Raw genomic sequence first — 23,363 nt, 5'->3', positions numbered from 1 at the left:
GTGACCTCAGGATAAAGCAATATAAAGTGACCTCAGAATAAAGCAGTATATAGTGACCTCAGGATAAAGCAGTATATAGTGACCTCAGAATAAAGCAGTATATAGTGACCTCAGGATAAGGCAGTATATAGTGACCTCAGGATAAAGTAGTATATAGTGACATCAGAATAAAGCAGTATATAGTGACCTCAGAATAAGCAGTTATAGTGACTCAGGATAAAGCAGTATATAGTGACCTCAGGATAAAGCAGTATAACAGTGACCTCAGGATAAAGCAGTATACAGTGACCTCAGGATAAAGCAGTATATAGTGGACCTCAGGATAAAGCAGTATATAGTGACCTCAGGATAAAGCAAATACAGTGACCTCAGGATAAAGCAGTATACAGTGACCTCAGGATAAAGCAGTATATAGTGACCTCAGGATAAAGCAGTATATAGTGACCTCAGGATAAAGCAGTATATAGTGACCTCAGGATAAAGCAGTATATAGTGACCTCAGGATAAAGCAGTATACAGTGACCTCAGGATAAAGCAGTATATAGTGACCTCAGGATAAAGCAATATACAGTGACCTCAGGATAAAGCAGTATACAGTGACCTCAGGATAAAGCAGTATATAGTGACCTCAGGATAAAGCAGTAACAGTGACCTCAGGATAAAAGCAGTATAGTGACCTTAGAATAAAGCATATATAGTATATAATGCCTTTGTGAACCTGAAAGGTATAGCATTGTATTCTGTTATGGCAATAAAAAGTTAAAAAAAAAAAAAAAAAAAAAAAAGCAGTATATAGTGACCTCAGAATAAAGCAATATAGTGACCTCAGAATAAAGCAGTATATAGTGACCTCAGGATAAGCAGTATATAGTGACATCAGGATAAAGCAGTATACAGTGACCTCAGGATAAAGCAGTATACAGTGACCTCAGGATAAAGCAGTATATAGTGACCTCAGATAAAGCAGTATACAGTGACCTCAGGATAAAGCAGTATACAGTGACCTCAGGATAAAGCAGTATACAGTGACCTCAGGATAAAGCAGTATATAGTGACCTCAGGATAAAGCAGTATACAGTGACCTCAGGATAAAGCAGTATACAGTGATCTCAGTATAAAGCAAATACAGTGACCTCAGGATAAAGCAGTATACAGTGACCTCAGGATAAAGCAGTATATAGTGACCTCAGGATAAAGCAGTATACAGTGACCTCAGGATAAAGCAGTATATAGTGACCTCAGGATAAAGTAGTATATAGTGACCTCAGAATAAAGCAGTATATAGTGACCTCTGGATAAAGCAGTATATAGTGACCTCAGTATAAAGCAGTATATAGTGACCTCAGAATAAAGCAGTATATAGTGACATCAGGATAAAGCAGTATATAGTGACCTCAGAATAAAGCAATATATAGTGACCTCAGAATAAAGCAGTATATAGTGACATCAGGATAAAGCAATATACAGTGACCTCAGGATAAAGCAGTATACAGTGACCTCAGGATAAAGCAGTATATAGTGACCTCAGGATAAGCAGTATACCAGTGACCTCAGGATAAAGCAGTATATAGTGACCTCAGGCTAAAGCAGTATATAGTGACCTCAGGATAAAGCAGTATATAGTGACCTCAGAATAAACAGTATATAGTGACCTCAGGATAAAGCAGTATACAGTGACCTCAAGATAAAGCAGTATACAGTGACCTCAGGATAAAGCAGTATATAGTGACCTCAGGATAAAGCAGTATACAGTGACCTCAGGATAAAGCAGTATATAGTGACCTCAGGATAAAGCAGTATACAGTGACCTCAGGATAAAGCAGTATACAGTGACCTCAGGATAAAGCAGTATATAGTGACCTCAGGATAAAGCAGTATACAGTGACCTCAGGGATAAAGCAGTTAATAGTGACCTCAGGATAAAGTAGTATATAGTGACCTCAGAATAAAGCAGTATATAGTGACCTCAGAATAAAGCAGTATATGTGACATCAGGATAAAGCAGTATATAGTGACCTTAGAATAAAGCAGTATATAGTGACATCAGGATAAGCAGTATATAGTGACTCGTATAAAGCAGTATATAGTGACCTCAGGATAAAGCAATATATAGTGACCTCAGAATAAGCAATATATAGTGACCTCAGGATAAAGCAGTATATAGTGACCTCAGTATAAAAGCAGTATATAGTGACCTCAGGATAAAGCAATATATAGTGACCTCAGAATAAAGCAATATATAGTGACCTCAGAATAAAGCAATATATAGTGACCTCAGAATAAAGCAGTATATAGTGACTTCAGGATAAAGCAGTATATAGTGACCTCAGAATAAAGCAATATATAGTGACCTCAGAATAAAGCAGTATATAGTGACCTCAGGATAAAGCAGTATATAGTGACCTCAGGATAAGAGTATATAGTGACCTCAGGATAAAGCAGTATATAGTGACCTCAGGATAAAGCAGTATACAGTGACCTCAGGATAAAGCAGTATATAGTGACCTCAGAATAAAGCAGTATATAGTGACCTCAGAATAAAGCAGTATATAGTGACATCAGGATAAAGCAGTATATAGTGACCTCAGTATAAAGCAGTATATAGTGACCTCAGAATAAAGCAATATATAGTGACCTCAGAATAAAGCAGTATATAGTGACCTTAGAATAAAGCAGTATATAGTGACTTCAGGATAAGCAGTATATAGTGACCTCAGTATAAAGCAATCTATAGTGACCTCAGGATTAAAGCAATATATAGTGACCCCTCAGGATAAAGCAATATATAGTGACCTCAGGATAAAGACCGTATATAGTGACCTCAGGATAAAGCAATATATAGTGACCTCAGGATAAAGCAGTATATAGTGACCTCAGAATAAAGCAATATATAGAGACCTCAGGATAAAGTAGTATATAGTGACCTCAGAATAAAGCAGTATATAGTGACCTCAGGATAAGGCAGTATATAGTGACCTCAGGATAAAGTAGTATATAGTGACCTCAGAATAAAGCAGTATATAGTGACCTCAGAATAAAGCAGTATATAGTGACCTCAGGATAAAGCAGTATATAGTGACCTCAGGATAAAGCAGTATACAGTGACCTCAGGATAAAGCAGTATATAGTGACCTCAGGATAAAGCAGTATATAGTGACCTCAGGATAAAGCAGTATATAGTGACCTCAGGATAAAGCAATATACAGTGACCTCAGGATAAAGCAGTATACAGTGACCTCAGGATAAAGCAGTATATAGTGACCTCAGGATAAAGCAGTATATAGTGACCTCAGAATAAAGCAGTATACAGTGACCTCAGGATAAAGAGTATATATAGTGACCTCAGGATAAAGCAGTATACAGTGACCTCAGGATAAAGCAGTATATAGTGACCTCAGGATAAAGCAATATACAGTGACTCAGGATAAGCAGTATACAGTGAACTCAGGATTCAAGCAGTATATAGTGACCTCAGGATAAAGCAGTATACAGTGACCTCAGGATAAAGCAGTATATAGTGACTTAGAATAAGCAGTATATAGTATTTAATGCCTTTGTGAACCTGAAAGGTATAGCATTGTATTCTGTTATGGCTAATAAAAAGTTAAAAAAAAAAAAAAAAAAAAAGCAGTATATAGTGACTCAGAATAAGCAATATATAGTGACCTCAGAAGTAAAGCAGTATATAGTGACCTCAGGATAGGATAAAGCAGTATATAGTGACATCAGGATAAAGCAGTATACAGTGACCTCAGGATAAAGCAGTATACAGTGACCTCAGGATAAAGCAGTATATAGTGACCTCAGGATAAAGCAGTATAACAGTGACCTCAGGGATAAAGCAGTATACAGTGACCTCAAGATAAAGCAGTATACAGTGACCTCAGGATAAAGCAGTATATAGTGACCTCAGGATAAAGCAGTATACAGTGACCTCAGGATAAAGCAGTAAATAGTGACCTCAGGATAAAGCAATATACAGTGACCTCAGGATAAAGCAGTAATACAGTGACCTCAGGATAAAGCAGTATATAGTGACCTCAGGATAAAGCAGTATACAGTGACCTCAGGATAAAGCAGTATATAGTGACCTCAGATAAAGTAGTATATAGTGACCTCAGAATAAAGCAGTATATAGTGACCTCAGAATAAAGCAGTATATAGTGACCTCAGTATAAAGCAGTATTACAGTGACCTCAGATAAAGCAGTATATAGTGACATCAGAATAAAGCAGTATATAGTGACCTCAGAATAAAGCAGTATATAGTGACATCAGGATAAAGCAGTATATAGTGACCTCAGTATAAAGCAGTATATAGTGACCTCAGGATAAAGCAATATATAGTGACCTCAGAATAAAGCAATATATAGTGACCTCAGGATAAAGCAGTATATAGTGACCTCAGTATAAAGCAGTATATAGTGACCTCAGAAAGCAATATATAGTGACCTCAGAATAAAGCAATATATAGTGACCTCAGAATAAAGCAATATATAGTGACCTCAGAATAAAGCAGTATATAGTGACCTCAGGATAAAGCAGTATACAGTGACCTCAGGATAAAGCAGTATATAGTGACCTCAGGATAAAGCAGTATACAGTGACCTCAGTCAAAAGCAGTATATAGTGACCTCAGAATAAAGCAGTATATAGTGACCTCAGAATAAAGCAGTATATAGTGACATCAGGATAAAGCAGTATATAGTGACCTCAGTATAAAGCAGTATATAGTGACCTCAGAATAAAGCAGTATATAGTGACCTCAGGATAAAGCAGTATATAGTGACCTCAGGATAAAGCAATATATAGTGACCTCAGGATAAAGCAGTATATAGTGACCTCAGAATAAAGCAATATATAGTGACTCAGGATAAAGTAGTATATAGTGACCTCAGAATAAAGCAGTATATAGTGACCTCAGGATAAAGCAGTATATAGTGACCTCAGGATAAAGCAGTATATAGTGACCTCAGGATAAAGTAGTATATAGTGACCTCAGAATAAAGCAGTATATAGTGATCTCAGGATAAAGCAGTATATAGTGACCTCAGGATAAAGCAGTATATAGTGACCTCTGGATAAAGCAGTATATAGTGACCTCAGAATAAAGCAGTATATAGTGACCTCAGGATAAAGCAATATATAGTGACCTCAGAATAAAGCGTATATAGTGACCTCAGGATAAAGGCAATATATAAGTGACCTCAGAATAAAGCAATATATAGTGACCTCAGGATAAAGCAATATATAGTGACCTCAGAATAAAGCAATATATAGTGACCTCAGGATAAGTAGTATATAGTGACCTCAGAATAAAGCAGTATATAGTGACCTCAGAATAAAGCAATATATAGTGACCTCAGAATAAAGCAGTATATAGTGACATCAGGATAAAGCAGTATACAGTGACCTTAGAATAAAGCAGTATATAGTGACCTCAGGATAAAGCAGTATATAGTGACCTCAGGATAAAGCAGTATATAGTGACCTTAAAATAAAGCAGTATATAGTGACATCAGGATAAGCAGTATATAGTGACCTCAGGATAAAGCAGTATATAGTGACATCAGGATAAAGCAGTATATAGTGACCTTAGAATAAAGCAGTATATAGTGACCTCAGGATAAAGCAGTATATAGTGACCTTAGAATAAAGCAGTATATAGTGACATCAGGATAAAGCAGTATATAGTGACATCAGGATAAAGCAGTATATTGTGACTTCTGACCTCAAGATACAACGCTTGTTGTGGGATACAGTGAGTTGTTTGTGATTACTATACCTGATTTCAGAGAATGATCCTCACTACACGTTTCTGCACCACGATTCTCACCTGCACAACACAATGAGGAACACGCTGAGTGTGGGTGAGATTGCTAATACTGTAGCTGCCAGTCACAAAATTGTCAGCCAGAAAGAGAAACATGTTATATATAATAAGAAGAGTCTTGAGGGTATATAGAGCCAAGTATATAATATAGAAGGGGCAGTATACAATAAATAACTGTGTAAGGGTACATAGAGGGGCAGTATATAATGAGGGGTGTGTGTAGAGGGGCAGTATATAATAAATAACTGTGTAAGGGTACATAGAGGGGGAGTATATAATGAGCATAAGGGTGTATAAAGGGCCAGTATATAATGAGCATAAGGGTATATAAAGGGCCAGTATATAATGAGCATAAGGGTATATAAAGGGCCAGTATATAATGAGCCTAAGGGTGTATAAAGAGCCAGTATATAATGAGTGTGAGGGTGTATAAAGGGCTAGTATATAATGAGCATGAGGGTATATAAAGTTCCAGTATATAATGAGCATGAGGGTGTATAAATAGCCAGTATATGAGTATGAGGGTGTATAAAGGGCCAGTATATGAGCATGAGGGTGTATAAAGGGCCAGTATATAATGAGCATAAGGGTGTGTAAAGGGCCAGTATATAATGAGCATAAGGGTATATAAAGGGCCAGTATATAATGAGCATAAGGGTATATAAAGGGCCAGTATATAATGAGCATAAGGGTGTATAAAGAGCCAGTATATAATGAGTGTGAGGGTGTATAAAGGGCTAGTATATAATGAGCATGAGGGTATATAAAGTTCCAGTATATAATGAGCATGAGGGTGTATAAATAGCCAGTATATGAGTATGAGGGTGTATAAAGGGCCAGTATATGAGCATGAGGGTGTATAAAGGGCCAGTATATAATGAGCATAAGGGTGTGTAAAGGGCCAGTATATAATGAGCATAAGGGTATATAAAGGGCCAGTATATAATGAGCATGAGGGTATATAAAGTGCCAGTATATAATGAGCATAAGGGTGTATAAAGAGCCAGTATATGAGTGTGAGGGTGTATAAAGGGCTAGTATATAATGAGCATAAGGGTGTATAAAGGGCCAGTATATAATGAGTGTGAGGGTGTATAAAGGGCCAGTATATAATGAGTGTGAGGGTGTATAAAGGGCCAGTATATAATGAGTGTGAGGGTGTATAAAGGGCCAGTATATAATGAGTGTGAGGGTGTATAAAGGGCTAGTATATAATGAGCATAAGGGTGTATAAAGGGTCAGTATATAATGAGCATAAGGGTGTATAAAGGGCCAGTATATAATGAGCATAAGGGTGTATAAAGAGCCAGTATATGAGTGTGAGGGTGTATAAAGGGCTAGTATATAATGAGCATAAGGGTGTATAAAGAGCCAGTATATGAGCATAAGGGTGTATAAAGAGCCAGTATACAATGAGCATAAGGGTGTATAAAAGGCCAGTATATAATGAGTGTGAGGGTGTATATAGAGCCAGTATATAATGAGTGTGAGGGTGTATAAAGGGCTAGTATATAATGAGCATAAGGGTGTATAAAGGGCCAGTATATGAGTGTGAGGGTGTATAAAGGGCCAGTATATGAGTGTGAGGGTGTATAAAGGGTCAGTATATAATGAGCATGAGGGTGTATAAAGGGCCAGTATATGAGTGTGAGGGTGTATAAAGGGCCAGTATATAATGAGTGTGAGGGTGTATAAAGGGCCAGTATATGAGCATGAGGGTGTATAAAGGGCCAGTATATAATGAGCATAAGGGTATATAAAGTGCCAGTATATAATGAGCATAAGGGTGTATAAAGGGCCAGTATATAATGAGCATAAGGGTGTATAAAGGGCCAGTATATGAGCATGAGGGTGTATAAAAGGCCAGTATATAATGAGCATAAGGGTATATAAAGGGTCAGTATATAATGAGCATAAGGGTATATAAAGGGTCAGTATATAATGAGCATAAGGGTGTATAAAGAGCCAGTATATAATGAGCATAAGGGTGTATAAAGGGCCAGTATATAATGAGTGTGAGGGTGTATAAAGGGCCAGTATATAATGAGCCTAAGGGTATATAAAGGGCCAGTATATAATGAGCATAAGGGTGTATAAAGGGCCAGTATATAATGAGCATAAGGGTGTATAAAGGGCCAGTATATGAGCATGAGGGTGTATAAAAGGCGAGTATATAATGAGCATAAGGGTATATAAAGGGTCAGTATATAATGAGCATAAGGGTATATAAAGGGTCAGTATATAATGAGCATAAGGGTGTATAAAGAGCCAGTATATAATGAGCATAAGGGTGTATAAAGGGCCAGTATATAATGAGCATGAGGGTGTATAAAGAGCCAGTATATGAGTATGAGGGTGTATAAAGGGCCAGTATATGAGCATGAGGGTGTATAAAGGGCCAGTATATAATGAGCATAAGGGTGTATAAAGGGCCAGTATATAATGAGCATAAGGGTGTATAAAGGGCCAGTATATAATGAGTGTGAGGGTGTATAAAGGGCCAGTATATAATGAGTGTGAGGGTGTATAAAGGGCCAGTATATAATGAGCATAAGGGTGTATATAGAGGGTGTATATAGTTTAAGAGAACCTTTTAAACTAGGCAAAGGGGGGGAGGGTCAATTTGAACAAAATAGAACAGAGAGATCAGTGTCTGAATATGTCACTCCATTAATATCTCAAGGAAGGGATGACTTAAGAAATGTCACATTAGAAAGTATAGAGGAAAGTACACCAAGTAGCAGCAGAAAGCACATGAAAATGTAATGTATGACAACAAATGCAAGAAGCATGACAGGTAAAATGGGGGAGCTGACGCTCTTGGTTGCAGAAGAGGACTATGATGTTATCAGTATAACTGAAACTTGGTGGGATGATTCACATGACTGGGCAGTTAACTTAGAGGGGTATACATTATTTAGGAGGGACAGGAATAATAAAAGGGGTGGAGGAATCTGCATGTATATTAAACCTGACCTTAAACCTACAATAAGGGAAGATATTTATGATACAAGTGACAATGTAGAGACCCTGTGGGTTGAAATAAAGAGTGGGGGGAAAAATCCTAAAAAAATATTACTAGGAACATGCTACAAGCCCCCAACATTAGTGACCCGGAGGAAACTCAACTACTTATCCAAATAGGTAAGGCTGCTAATAACAGTGCTGTAATTATGGGAGATTTTAACTACCCTGATATAAACTGGGCCAATGAAACTAGTAATTCAGCTAAGGGGGATAGATTTTTAAATGTTCTCAGGGATAACTTCTTGTCACAATTAATAGAGGAGCCAACTAGGAGTAAAGCTATATTGGATTTAGTGCTATCAAACAATACAGATATAATATCAAACATAGAAGTTAAAGAACATTTGGGTAACAGTGATCATAACATGGTCACATTTGAAATCTCTTTTCATATGCAGTGTTTTAAAGGCTTAACTAAGACTTTTAATTTCAAGAAAGCAAAATTCAACGATTTAAGGAAATCATTAAATAATATAAATTGGGACAATGTACTCTCTAATAAAAATACAGAGGATAAATGGATAATATTTAAAAATTTGTTAAATAAATATACATATCAACACATACCATATGGTTATAAAAATAAAAATAAAAAAACTAAGCCGTTATGGCTAAATAAAAATGTTTTAAGAGAAATTAGGAAAAAACGTAGGGCATTTAAATTATTAAAAGAAAATAGTACAGACTCAGCATACAATATTTATAAGGAATGTAACAAAGCATGCAAAAAAGCAATCAAATTAGCCAAAATTGAAAATGAAAAATTAATTGCCAAGGATTCTAAGTCTAACCCTAAAAGGTTCTTTAAGTACATAAATAGCAAAAAGTCTAAGAAGGATAATATAGGTACATTAAAATGTGTGGAGGGTAGCATGATAAATAATGACAGGGAGAAGGCTGAGGTACTAAACCAGTTTTTTTCTTCAGTATACACAAGAGAAGAACCATTGAATGATACTTTTGAACATAATAGAACATGCCAGTCCATACCACTAACTGGGTTTTGTTTAGAGGATATGAGGAAAAAACTAAAAAATATTAAGGTAAATAAAACTCCAGGCCCAGATGGAATACACCCAAGGGTGTTAAGTGAACTTAGCACTGTTATAGACAAACCTTTACTCTTAATTTTTCAAGACTCATTATCCTCAGGCATGGTACCCCAGGATTGGCGTAAAGCTGATGTGGTGCCACTCTTCAAAAAGGGAAGCAGGGATGATCCAGGAAGCTATAGACCAGTTAGTCTGACATCAATAGTGGGGAAGATATTTGAAGGGATTATAAGGGATTATATTGATGAGCATATTCGTGTAAACAAGATTATGAGTTCTAATCAGCATGGCTTTAGGAGAAATAGATCATGTCAAACTAATCTAATTAGATTCTACGAGGAAGTAAGTAAAAATATAGATAAAGGGGAATCAGTTGATGTGATATACTTAGATTTTGCAAAGGCATTTGATACAGTGCCACATGAGAGATTAATGCACAAAATTAAGGGACTGGGAATAGCTGAAAATGTTAGCTCATGGATAAATAACTGGATAAAAGATAGGGAGCAACGAGTAGCAGTAAATGGATCATACTCAGATTGGACAAAGGTAATCAGTGGCGTCCCCCAGGGATCAGTACTGGGCCCTGTTCTTTTTAATATTTTTATAAATGACTTGGAGCAAGGATTAAATAGCGACATCTCTATTTTTGCAGATGATACTAAGTTAAGTAAGGTCATTAGGTCAGAGCAGGATGAACTCTCTTTGCAAAGGGATTTGCTAAAATTAGAACTATGGGCAAGTGAATGGAAAATGAGATTTAATACGGAAAAATGTAAGGTTCTACATTTTGGAAGTAAAAATAAGCAGGCTATGTATTTTTTAAATGGGACAAGACTTAGCTAAACACAGGAGGAAAGGGATTTGGGAGTAGTAATAGATAACAAGCTAAAGATGAGTGCACAATGCAGGGCAGCGGCTTCAAAGGCTAATAAGATACTAGCATGTATTAAAAGAGGCATTGATTCAAGGGAGGAAAGCATAATTCTGTCACTATATAAAGCCCTGGTAAGACCTCACCTTGAGTTTGGAGTGCAGTTCTGGGGACCGATTGCTAAAAAAGATATTGCAGAACTAGAAAAAGTTCAGAGAAGGGCCACAAAGCTAATAAGGGGATTGGAGAAATTAACCTATGAGGAGAGGCTAGCCAAACTGGGTCTGTTCTCTTTAGAAAAAAGGCGCTTGAGAGGTGACATGATTACTTTACATAAATATATTCAAGGCCCATATACAGAGATGGCAGAAGCTCTTTTTATTCCAAGAAAATTGGTTCTGACAAGAGGTCATAATTTAAGGTTGGAGGAAAGGAGATTTAATCTCCTGCAACGGAAACGTTTTTTCACTGTAAGAGCAATAAAATTGTGGAACTCATTACCAAAGGAGGTAGTGAATGCCAATACCATAGATACATTTAAAAATAGTCTGGATAAATTTCTGTATATAAACAAAATTCATGGATATGATTGCTAGTATTAAATGGGTCACATTTTAATGGGGTTATTTAAGCTTAACTGGAGCTTTTTGTAAGTATTTTAGATTTGTATAGGTTGAACTCGATGGACTTCAGTCTTTTTTCAACCTTATCTAGTATGTACTATGTTACTATGTATATAATGAGCATAAGGGTATATAAAGGGCCAGTATATAATGAGCATAAGGGTATATAAAGGGCCAGGATATAATGAGCATAAGGGTATATAAAGGGCCAGGATATAATGAGCATAAGGGTATATACAGGGCCAGTATATAATGAGCCTAAGGGTATATAAAGGGCCAGTATATAATGAGCCTAAGGGTATATAAAGGGCCAGTATATAATGAGTGTGAGGGTGTATAAAGGGCCAGTATATAATGAGTGTGAGGGTGTATAAAGGGCCAGTATATAATGAGTGTGAGGGTGTATAAAGGGCCAGTATATAATGAGCATAAGGGTGTATAAAGGGCCAGTATATAATGAGCATAAGGGTATATAAAGGGCCAGTATATAATGAGCATAAGGGTATATAAAGGTCCAGGATATAATGAGCATAAGGGTATATAAAGGGCCAGTATATAATGAGCCTAAGGGTATATAAAGGGACAGTATGTAATGAGCCTAAGGGTATATAAAGGGCCAGTATATAATGAGTGTGAGGGTGTATAAAGGGTCAGTATATAATGAGCGTGAGGGTGTATAAAGGGTCAGTATATAATGAGCATGAGGGTGTATAAAGGGCCAGTATATAATGAGTGTGAGGGTGTATAAAGGGCCAGTATATAATGAGTGTGAGGGTGTATAAAGGGTCAGTATATAATGAGCATGAGGGTGTATAAAGGGCCAGTATATAATGAGTGTGAGGGTGTATAAAGAGCCAGTATATAATGAGTGTGAGGGTGTATAAAGGGTCAGTATATAATGAGCATAAGGGTGTATAAAGGGCCAGTATATAATAAATGCGAGGGTGTATAAAGGGTCAGTATATAATGAGCATGAGGGTGTATAAAGGGCCAGTATATAATGAGCATAAGGGTATATAAAGGGCCAGTATATAATGAGCCTAAGGGTATATAAAGGGCCAGTATATAATGAGCATAAGGGTATATATAGGGCCAGTATATAATGAGCATAAGGGTGTATAAAGGGGCAGTATATAATGAGCATAAGGGTGTATAAAAGGCCAGTATATAATGAGTGTGAGGGTGTATAAAGGGTCAGTATATAATGAGCATGAAGGTGTATAAAGGGCCAGTATATAATGAGCATAAGGGTATATAAAGTGTCAGTATATAATGAGCCTAAGGGTATATAAAGGGCCAGTATATAATGAGCATAAGGGTATATAAAGGGCCAGTATATAATGAGCATACGGGTGTATAAAGGGTCAGTATATAATCAGCATAAGGGTGTATAAAAGGCCAGTATATAATGAGTGTGAGGGTGTATAAAGGGCCAGTATATAATAAATGCAAGGGTGTATAAAGGGTCAGTATATAATGAGCATGAGGGTGTATAAAGGTCCAGTATATAATAAATGCAAGGTTGTATAAAGGGTCAGTATATAATGAGCATAAGGGTGTATAAAGGGCCAGTATATAATAAATGTGAGGGTGCATAAAGGGCCAGTATATAATGAGCATAAGGGTATATAAAGGCCCAGTATATAATGAGCATAAGGGTATATAAAGGGCCAGTATATAATGAGCATAAGGGTGTATAAAGGGCCAGTATATAATGAGCATAAGGGTATATAAAGGGTCAGTATATAATGATTGTGAGGGTGTATAAAGGGCCAGTATATAATGAGCATAGGGGTGTATAAAGGGCCAGTATATAATGATTGTGAGGGTGTATAAAGGGCCAGTATATAATGAGCATAGGGGTGTATAAAGGGCCAGTATACAATGAGCATAAGGGTGTATAAAGGGCCAGTATATAATGATTGTGATGGTGTATATAGGGCCAGTATATAATGAGCATAAGGGTGTATAAAAGGCCAGTATATAATGAGTGTGTGGGTGTATAAAAGGCCAGTATATAATGAGTGTGAGGGTATATAAAGGGTCAGTATATAATGAGCATATGGGTGTATAAAGGGCCAGTATATAATGAGCATAAGGGTATATAAAGGGCCAGTATATAATGAGCATAAGGGTGTATAAAGGGTCAGTATATAATGAGCATAAGGGTGTATAAAAGGCCAGTATATAATGAGTGTGAGGGTGTATAAAGGGCCAGTATATACTGAGCATGAGGGTGTATAAAGGGCCAGTATATAATAAATGCAAGGGTGTATAAAGGGTCAGTATATAATGAGCATAAGGGTGTATAAAGGGCCTGTATATAATGAGCATAAGGGTGTATAAAGGGCCTGTATATAATGAGCATAAGGGTGTATAAAGGGTCAGTATATAATGAGCATAAGGGTATATAAAGGGTCAGTATATAATGAGCATGAGGGTGTATAAAAGGCCAGTATATAATGAGCATAAGGGTGTATAAAGGGCCAGTATATAATGAGTGTGAGGGTGTGTAAAGGGTCAGTATATAATGAGCATGAGGGTGTATAAAAGGCCAGTATATAATGAGTGTGAGGGTGTATAAAGGGTCAGTATATAATGAGCATGAGGGTGTATAAAGGACCAGTATATAATGAGCATAAGGGTGTATAAAGAGCCAGTATATAATGAGCATGAGGGTGTATAAAGGGCCAGTATATAATGAGCATAAGGGTGTATAAAGGGCCATTATATCATGAGCGTGAGGGTGTATAAAGGGTCAGTATATAATGAGCATAAGGGTGTATAAAGAGCCAGTATATAATGAGCGTGAGGGTGTATAAAGGGCCAGTATATAATGAGCGTGAGGGTGTATAAAGGGTCAGTATATAATGAGCGTGAGGGTGTATAAAGGGCCAGTATATAATGAATGTGAGGGTGTATAAAGGGTCAGTATATAATGAGCATAAGGGTGTATAAAGAGCCAGTATATAATGAGCGTGAGGGTGTATAAAGGGTCAGTATATAATGAGCATAAGGGTGTATAAAAAGCCAGTATATAATGAGCGTGAGGGTGTATAAAGGGCCAGTATATAATGAGCATAAGGGTGTATAAAAAGCCAGTATATAATGAGCGTGAGGGTGTATAAAGGGTCAGTATATAATGAGCATAAGGGTGTATAAAAAGCCAGTATATAATGAGCGTGAGGGTGTATAAAGGGCCAATATTTAGTGAGGGTGTATAAGGGGCCAGTATATAATGAGCATAAGGGTGTATAAAGGTGCAGTATATGAGGGGTGTATAATGCAGTATATAATGAGTGTGAGGGTGTAAAGAGGTGCAGTATATAATGGGGTGGGTGAGGTTATATAGAGGTGCAGTATATAATAAGGAGCGTGTGAATTTGTAGAGAGAGGTACCAGGTCATGGTTAGTGTTAATAGCAGTGGGCACCAGGTCATGGTTAATTGTTTAGGCACCAGGTAACAGGGTTTATAGCAGTGGGCACTATGTCATGGTTAGGGTTAGTAGCAGTGGGCATCAGGTCATGTTTAGGGTTAGTAGCAGTGGGCATCAGGTCATGTTTAGGGTTAGTAGCAGTGGGCATCAGGTCATTTTTAGGGTTAGTAGCAGTGGGCACCAAGTCATAGTTAGGGTTAGTAGTAGTGGGCACCAGATCATTATTAGGGTTAATAAGAGTGGGCACCATTTCATGGTTAGGTTTAATAGCAGTGTAAACTAGTTCATGGTTAGGGTTAGTAGCACTGGGCACCATGTCATGGTTAGGGTTAGTAGCAGTGGGCACCAGGCCATGGTTAAGGTTAATAGCAGTGGGCACCAGGTCATGGTTAGGGTTAGTAGCAGTGGGCATCAGGTCAAGTTTATGGTTAGTAGCAGTGGGCATCAGGTCATGTTTAGGGTTAGCAGCAGTGGGCATCAGGTCATGGTGAGGGTTAATAGCAATGGGCACCATGTCATGGTTAGGGTTAGTAGCAGTGGGCATCAGGTCATGTTTAGGGTTAGTAGCAGTGGGCATCAGGTCATGTTTAGGGTTAGTAGCAGTGGGCACCATATCATTATTAGGGTTAGTAGCAGTGGGCATCAGGTCATGTTTAGGGTTAGTAGCAGTGGGCACCATATCATTATTAGGGTTAGTAGCAGTGGGCATCAGGTCATGTTTAGGGTTAGTAGCAGTGGGCACCAAGTCATAGTTAGGGTTAGTAGTAGTGGGCACCAGATCATTATTAGGGTTAATAAGAATGGGCACCAGGCCATGGTTAAGGTTAATAGCAGTGGGCACCAGGTCATGGTTAGTAGCAGTGGGCATCAGGTCAAGTTTATGATTAGTAGCAGTGGGCATCAGGTCATGTTTAGGGTTAGCAGCAGTGGGCATCAGGTCATGGTGAGGGTTAATAGCAATGGGCACCATGTCATGGTTAGGGTTAGTAGCAGTAGAATCAGGTCATGTTTATGGTTAGTAACATTAGGCATCAGGTCATGTTCAGGGTTAATAGCAGTGAGCACCAGGGTATGGTTAGGGTTAATAACAGTAGGCACCAGGGCATGGTTAGAGTTAGTAGCACTGTACACTAGGTCATGGTTAGGATTAAAAGCATTAGACACCAGGTAATGGTTAGGGTTAGTAGCCATTGGCATCAGGTCATGTTTAGGGTTAGTAGCAGTGGGCACCAGGTCATGGTTAGCATTAGTAGCAGTGGGCACCAGGTTATGGTGTTAGTTGCAGTAAGTACTGGGTTATGGTTAGGGCTAGCAGCAGTGTACACCATGTCATGGTTAGGGTTAGTAGCAGTGTACACCATGTAATAGTTAGGGTTAGTAGCAGTGGACTTCATGTCATGGTTAGGGTTAGTAGCAGTGGGCACCAAGTCATGGTTAGGGTTAATAGCAGTGGGAACCAAGTCATGGTTAGGGTTAGTAGCATTAGGCATGAGGTCATGGTTAGGGTTAGTAGCAGAGGGCATGAGGTCATGGTTAGGGTTAGTAGCTGTGTACACCCGGTCATGGATAGGGTTAATAACAGTTAGGGTTAATAGCAGTGGGCACCATTTCATGGTTAGGGTTAACAGCTTTGGGCACCATGACATGGTTTGGGTTAGTAGCAGTGGGCACCAAGTCATGGTTAGGGTTAGTAGCATTAGACACCAGGTAATGGTTAGGGTTAGTAGCCGTTGGCATCAGGTCATGTTTAGGGTTAGTAGCAGTGGGCACCAGGTCATGGTTAGCATTAGTAGCAGTGGGCACCAGGTTATGGTGTTAGTTGCAGTAAGTACTGGGTTATGGTTAGGGCTAGCAGCAGTGTACACCATGTCATGGTTAGGGTTAGTAGCAGTGTACATCATGGCATGGTTAGAGTTAGTAGCAGTGGGCACCAAGTCATGGTTAGGGTTAGTAGCAGTGGGCATCAGGTCATGTTAATGGTTAGTAGTAGTGGGCACCAGGTTATAGTGTTAGTTGCAGTAAGTACTGGGTTATGGTTAGGGCTAGTAGCAGTGTACACCATGTCATGGTTAGGGTTAGTAGCAGTGTACACCATGTAATAGTTAGGTTTAGTAGCAGTGTACTTCATGTCATGGTTAGGGTTAGTAGCAGTGGGCACCAAGTCATGGTTAGGGTTAGTAGCATTAGGCATGAGGTCATGGTTAGGGTTAGTAGCAGAGGGCATGAGGTCATGGTTAGGGTTAGTAGCAGAGGGCATGAGGTCATGGTTAGAGTTAGTAGCTGTGTACACCCGGTCATCAATAGGGTTAGTACCATAGGGCATGATATAATGGTTAGCTAGTAGCAGTGCACATCAGGTCATGGTTAGGGTTAGTTGCATGAGGTCATGGTTAGAGTTAGTAGCTGTGTACACCATGTCATGGTTAGTGTTAATAGCTTTGGGCACCAGGTAACAGTTAGGATTAATAGCAGTCGGCACCATTTCATGGTTAGGGTTAACAGCTTTGGGCACCATGACATGGTTTGGGTTAGTAGCAGTGGGCACCAGGTCATGGTTAAGGTTAGTAGCATTAGACACCAGGTAATGGTTAGGGTTAGTAGCCGTTGGCATCAGGTCATGTTTAGGGTTAGTAGCAGTGGGCACCAGGTCATGGTTAGCATTAGTAGCAGTGGGCACCAGGTTATGGTGTTAGTTGCAGTAAGTACTGGGTTATGGTTAGGGCTAGCAGCAGTGTACACCATGTCATGGTTAGGGTTAGTAGCAGTGTACACCATGGCATGGTTAGGGTTAGTAGCAGTGGGCACCAGATCATGGTTAGGGTTAGTAGCAGTGGGCATCAGGTCATGTTAACGGTTAGTAGTAGTGGGCACCAGGTTATAGTGTTAGTTGCAGTAAGTACTGGGTTATGGTTAGGGCTAGTAGCAGTGTACACCATGTCATGGTTAGGGTTAGTAGCAGTGTACACCATGTAATAGTTAGGGTTAGTAGCAGTGTACTTCATGTCATGGTTAGGGTTAGTAGCAGTGGGCACCAAGTCATGGTTAGGGTTAATAGCAGTGGGCACCAAGTCATGGTTTGGGTTAATAGCAGTGGGCACCAAGTCATGGTTAGGGTTAATAGCATTAGGCATGAGGTTAGGGTTAGTAGCAGAGGGCATGAGGTTATGGTTAGGGTTAGTAGCAGAGGGCATGAGGTCATGGTTAGAGTTAGTAGCTTGGTACACCCGGTCATGGATAGGGTTAGTACCAGAGGGCATGACATAATGGTTAGCTAGTAGCAGTGCACATCAGGTCATGGTTAGGGTTAGTTGCATTGAGCATGAGGTCATGGTTAGAGTTAGTAGCTGTGTACACCAGGTCATGGTTAGTGTTAATAGCTTTGGGCACCAGGTAACAGTTTGGGTTAGTAGCAGTGGGCACCAGGTCATGGTTAGGGTTAGTAGCATTGGGCACCAGGTCATGGTTAGGGTTAGTAGCAGTGTGCACTAGGTCATGGTTAGGGTAAGTAGCAGCGTTCACTAGGTCATGGTTAGGGTTAGTAGCATTGGACACTAGGTCATGGTTAGGGTAAGTAGCAGCGTTCACTAGGTCATGGTTAGGGTTAGTAGCATTGGACACCAGGTCATGGTTAGGGTTAATAGCATTGGGCACCATGTCATAGTTCAGGTTAAAAGCAGTGGGCACCAGGGCATGGTTAGGTTTAGGAGCAGTGGGCACCAGGTCATGGTTAGGTTTAGGAGCAGTGGGCACCAGGTCATGGTTAGGTTTAGCAGCAGTGGGCACCAGGTCATGTTTAGGTTTAGCAGCAGTGGGCACCAGGTCATGGTTTGGTTTAGGAGCAGTGGGCACCAGGTCATGGTTAGGTTTAGCAGCAGTGGGCACCAGGTCATGGTTAGTTTTAGCTGCAGTGGGCACCAGGTCATGGTTTGGTTTAGGAGCAGTGGGCACCAGGTCATGGTTAGGTTTAGGAGCAGTGGGCACCAGGTCATGGTTAGGTTTAGCAGCAGTGGGCACCAGTCATGGTTAGGTTTAGCAGCAGTGGGCACCAGTCATGGTTTGGTTTAGAAGCAGTGGGCACCAGGTCAGGTTTGGTTTAGGAGCAGTGGGAACCAGGTCATGGTTAGATTTAGGAGCAGTGGGCACCAGGTCATGGTTTGGTTAGGAGCAGTGGGCACCAGGTCATGGTTAGGTTTAGCAGCAGTGGGCACCAGGTCATGGTTAGGTTTAGCAGCAGTGGGCACCAGGTCATGGTTAGTTTTAGCAGCAGTGGGCACCAGGTCATGGTTAGGTTTAGCAGCAGTGGGCACCAGGTCATGGTTTGGTTTAGGAGCAGTGGGCACCAGGTCATGGTTAGATTTAGCAGCAGTGGGCACCAGGTCATGGGTAGGTTTAGCAGCAGTGGGCACCAGGTCATGGTTTGGTTTAGGAGCAGTGGGCACCAGGTCATGGTTTGGTTTAGGAGCAGTGGGCACCAGGTCATGGTTAGGGTTAGTAGCATTGGACACCAGGTCATGGTTAGGGTTAATAGCATTGGGCACCATGTCATAGTTCGGGTTAAAAGCAGTGGGCACCAGGGCATGGTTAGGTTTAGGAGCAGTGGGCACCAGGTCATGGTTAGGTTTAGGAGCAGTGGGCACCAGGTCATGGTTAGGTTTAGCAGCAGTGGGCACCAGGTCATGGTTAGGTTTAGCAGCAGTGGGCACCAGGTCATGGTTTGGTTTAGGAGCAGTGGGCACCAGGTCATGGTTAGGTTTAGCAGCAGTGGGCACCAGGTCATGGTTAGGTTTAGCAGCAGTGGGCATCAGGTCATGTTTAGGGTTAGCAGCAGTGGGCACCAGGTCAGGGTTTGGTTTAGGAGCAGTGGGCACCAGGTCATGGTTAGGTTTAGCAGCAGTGGGCACCAGGTCATGGTTAGTTTTAGCTGCAGTGGGCACCAGGTCATGGTTTGGTTTAGGAGCAGTGGCACCAGGTCATGGTTAGGTTTAGGAGCAGTGGGCACCAGGTCATGGTTAGGTTTAGCAGCAGTGGGCACCAGTCATGGTTAGGTTTAGCAGCAGTGGGCACCAGTCATGGTTTGGTTTAGAAGCAGTGGGCACCAGGTCATGGTTTGGTTTAGGAGCAGTGGGAACCAGGTCATGGTTAGATTTAGGAGCAGTGGGCACCAGGTCATGGTTTGGTTTAGGAGCAGTGGGCACCAGGTCATGGTTAGGTTTAGCAGCAGTGGGCACCAGGTCATGGTTAGGTTTAGCAGCAGTGGGCACCAGGTCATGGTTAGTTTTAGCAGCAGTGGGCACCAGGTCATGGTTAGGTTTAGCAGCAGTGGGCACCAGTCATGGTTTGGTTTAGGAGCAGTGGGCACCAGGTCATGGTTAGATTTAGGAGCAGTGGGCACCAGGTCATAGTTAGGGTTAGCAGTCAGTGGGCACCAGGGTCATGTTTGGTTTAGGAGCAGTGGGGCACCAGGTCATGGTTTTGGTTTAGGAGCAGTGGGGCACACAGGTCATGGTTAGGGTTAGTAGCATTGGACACCAGGTCATGGTTAGGTTTAATAGCATTGGGCACCATGTCATGAGTTAGGTTTAAAGCAGTGGGCACCAGGTCATGGTTAGGTTTAGGAGCAGTGGGCACCAGGTCATGGTTAGGTTTAGGAGCAGTGGGCACCAGGTCATGGTTAGGTTTAGCAGCAGTGGGCACCAGGTCATGTTTAGGTTTAGCAGCAGTGGGCACCAGGTCATGGTTTGGTTTAGGAGCAGTGGGCACCAGGTCATGGTTAGGTTTAGCAGCAGTGGGCACCAGGTCATGGTTAGTTTTAGCTGCAGTGGGCACCAGGTCATGGTTTGGTTTAGGAGCAGTGGGCACCAGGTCATGGTTAGGTTTAGGAGCAGTGGGCACCAGGTCATGGTTAGGTTTAGCAGCAGTGGGCACCAGTCATGGTTAGGTTTAGCAGCAGTGGGCACCAGTCATGGTTTGGTTTAGAAGCAGTGGGCACCAGGTCATGGTTTGGTTTAGGAGCAGTGGGAACCAGGTCATGGTTAGATTTAGGAGCAGTGGGCACCAGGTCATGTTTGGTTTAGGAGCAGTGGGCACCAGGTCATGGTTAGGTTTAGCAGCAGTGGGCACCAGGTCATGGTTAGGTTTAGCAGCAGTGGGCACCAGGTCATGGTTAGTTTTAGCAGCAGTGGGCACCAGGTCATGTTAGGTTTAGCAGCAGTGGGCACCAGGTCATGGTTTGGTTTAGGAGCAGTGGGCACCAGGTCATGGTTAGATTTAGCAGCAGTGGGCACCAGGTCATGGTTAGGTTTAGCAGCAGTGGGCACCAGGTCATGGTTTGGTTTAGGAGCAGTGGGCACCAGGTCATGGTTTGGTTTAGGAGCAGTGGGCACCAGGTCATGGTTAGGGTTAGTAGCATTGGACACCAGGTCATGGTTAGGGTTAATAGCATTGGGCACCATGTCATAGTTCGGGTTAAAAGCAGTGGGCACCAGGGCATGGTTAGGTTTAGGAGCAGTGGGCACCAGGTCATGGTTAGGTTTAGGAGCAGTGGGCACCAGGTCATGGTTAGGTTTAGCAGCAGTGGGCACCAGGTCATGGTTAGGTTTAGCAGCAGTGGGCACCAGTCATGGTTTGGTTTAGGAGCAGTGGGCACCAGGTCATGGTTAGGGTTAGGCAGCAGTGGGCACCAGGTCATGGTTAGATTTAGGCAGCAGTGGGCACCAGGTCATGGTTTGGTTTAGGAGCAGTGGGCACCAGGTCATGGTTAGATTTAGGAGGCAGTGGGCACCAAGCATGGTTGGTTAGGAACATGCACCAGGTCATGGTTAGGTTAGCAGCAGTGGGCACCAGGTCATGGTTAGTTTTAGCAGCAGTGGGCACCAGGTCATGGTTAGGTTTAGCAGCAGTGGGCACCAGGTCATGGTTTGGTTTAGGAGCAGTGGGCACCAGGTCATGGTTAGGTTTAGCAGCAGTGGGCACCAGGTCATGGTTAGGTTTAGCAGCAGTGGGCACCAGGTCATGGTTTGGTTTAGGAGCAGTGGGCACCAGGTCATGGTTAGGTTTAGGAGCAGTGGGCACCAGGTCATGGTTAGGTTTAGCAGCAGTGGGCACCAGTCATGGTTAGGTTTAGCAGCAGTGGGCACCAGTCATGGTTTGGTTTAGAAGCAGTGGGCACCAGGTCATGGTTTGGTTTAGGAGCAGTGGGCACCAGGTCATGGTTAGATTTAGCAGCAGTGGGCACCAGGTCATGGTTAGGTTTAGCAGCAGTGGGCACCAGGTCATGGTTAGGTTTAGCAGCAGTGGGCACCAGGTCATGGTTAGGTTTAGCAGCAGTGGGCACCAGGTCATGGTTAGGGTTAGTAGCAGTGGGCACCAGTCATGGTTAGGGTTAATAGCAGTGGGCACCAAGTCATGGTTAGGGTTAGTACATTAGGCATGAGGTCATGGTTAGGGTTATAGCAGAGGGCATGAGGTCATGGTTAGGGTTAGTAGCAGAGGGCATGAGGTCATGGTTAGAGTTAGTAGCTGTGTACACCCGGTCATGGATAGGGGTAGTACCAGAGGGCATGATATAATGGTTAGCTAGTACCAGTGCACATCAGGTCATGGTTAGGGTTAGTGTTAGTTGCATTGGAGCATGAGGTCATGGTTAGTGTTAATAGCTTTGGGGCACCAGGTACAGTTAGGGTTAATAGCAGTGGGGCACCAGGTCATGGTTTGGTTTAGGAGCAGTGGGCACCAGGTCATGGTTAGGTTTAGCAGCAGTGGCACCAGGTCATGGTTAGGTTTAGCAGCAGTGGGCACCAGGTCATGGTTTGGTTTAGGGAGCAGTGGGGCACCAGGTCATGGTTAGATTTAGGAGCAGTGGGCACCAGATCATGGTTTGGTTTAGGAACAGTGGGGGCACCAGGTCATGGTTAGGTTTAGCAGCAGTGGGCACCAGGTCTTGGTTAGGTTTAGCAGCAGTGGGCACCAGGTCATGTTAGGTTTAGCAGCAGTGGGCACCAGGTCATGGTTTGGTTTAGGAGCAGTGGGCACCAGGTCATGGTTAGGTTTAGCAGCAGTGGGCACCAGGTCATGGTTAGGTTTAGCAGCAGTGGGCACCAGGTCATGGTTTGGTTTAGGAGCAGTGGGCACCAGGTCATGGTTAGGTTTAGGAGCAGTGGGCACCAGGTCATGGTTAGGTTTAGGAGCAGTGGGCACCAGTCATGGTTTGGTTTAGGAGCAGTGGGCACCAGTCATGGTTTGGTTTAGGAGCAGTGGGCACCAGGTCATGGTTTGGTTTAGGAGCAGTGGGCACCAGGTCATGGTTAGATTTAGGAGCAGTGGGCACCAGGTCATGGTTAGGTTTAGCAGCAGTGGGCACCAGGTCATGGTTAGGTTTAGCAGCAGTGGGCACCAGGTCATGGTTAGTTTTAGCAGCAGTGGGCACCAGGTCATGGTTAGGGTTAGTAGCAGTGGGCACCAGTCATGGTTAGGGTTAATAGCAGTGGGCACCAAGTCATGGTTAGGGTTAGTAGCATT

The 23,363-nt window shown here is 41.7% G+C and overlaps 1 protein-coding gene across 1 annotated transcript in view; it reads right to left on the bottom strand.

Moving 5' to 3' along the window:
• LOC128643998 (uncharacterized) overlaps positions 1-23,363 on the bottom strand; it is a 62,540-nt gene that overhangs the window by 19,042 nt on the left and 20,135 nt on the right. Inside the window, exon 3 of the mRNA XM_053696763.1 lies at positions 5,785-5,835. Within this exon, the coding sequence (XP_053552738.1) occupies positions 5,785-5,835 (51 nt within the window). The remainder of the gene's footprint in view (positions 1-5,784; positions 5,836-23,363) is intronic.

The sequence above is a fragment of the Bombina bombina genome, unplaced genomic scaffold (genome assembly GCF_027579735.1).
Source record: "Bombina bombina isolate aBomBom1 unplaced genomic scaffold, aBomBom1.pri scaffold_509, whole genome shotgun sequence".
Taxonomy (NCBI): domain Eukaryota; kingdom Metazoa; phylum Chordata; class Amphibia; order Anura; family Bombinatoridae; genus Bombina; species Bombina bombina.
Note: the sequence above shows the minus strand (reverse complement) of the source record. Positions and strands in the feature narration are given on the sequence as shown.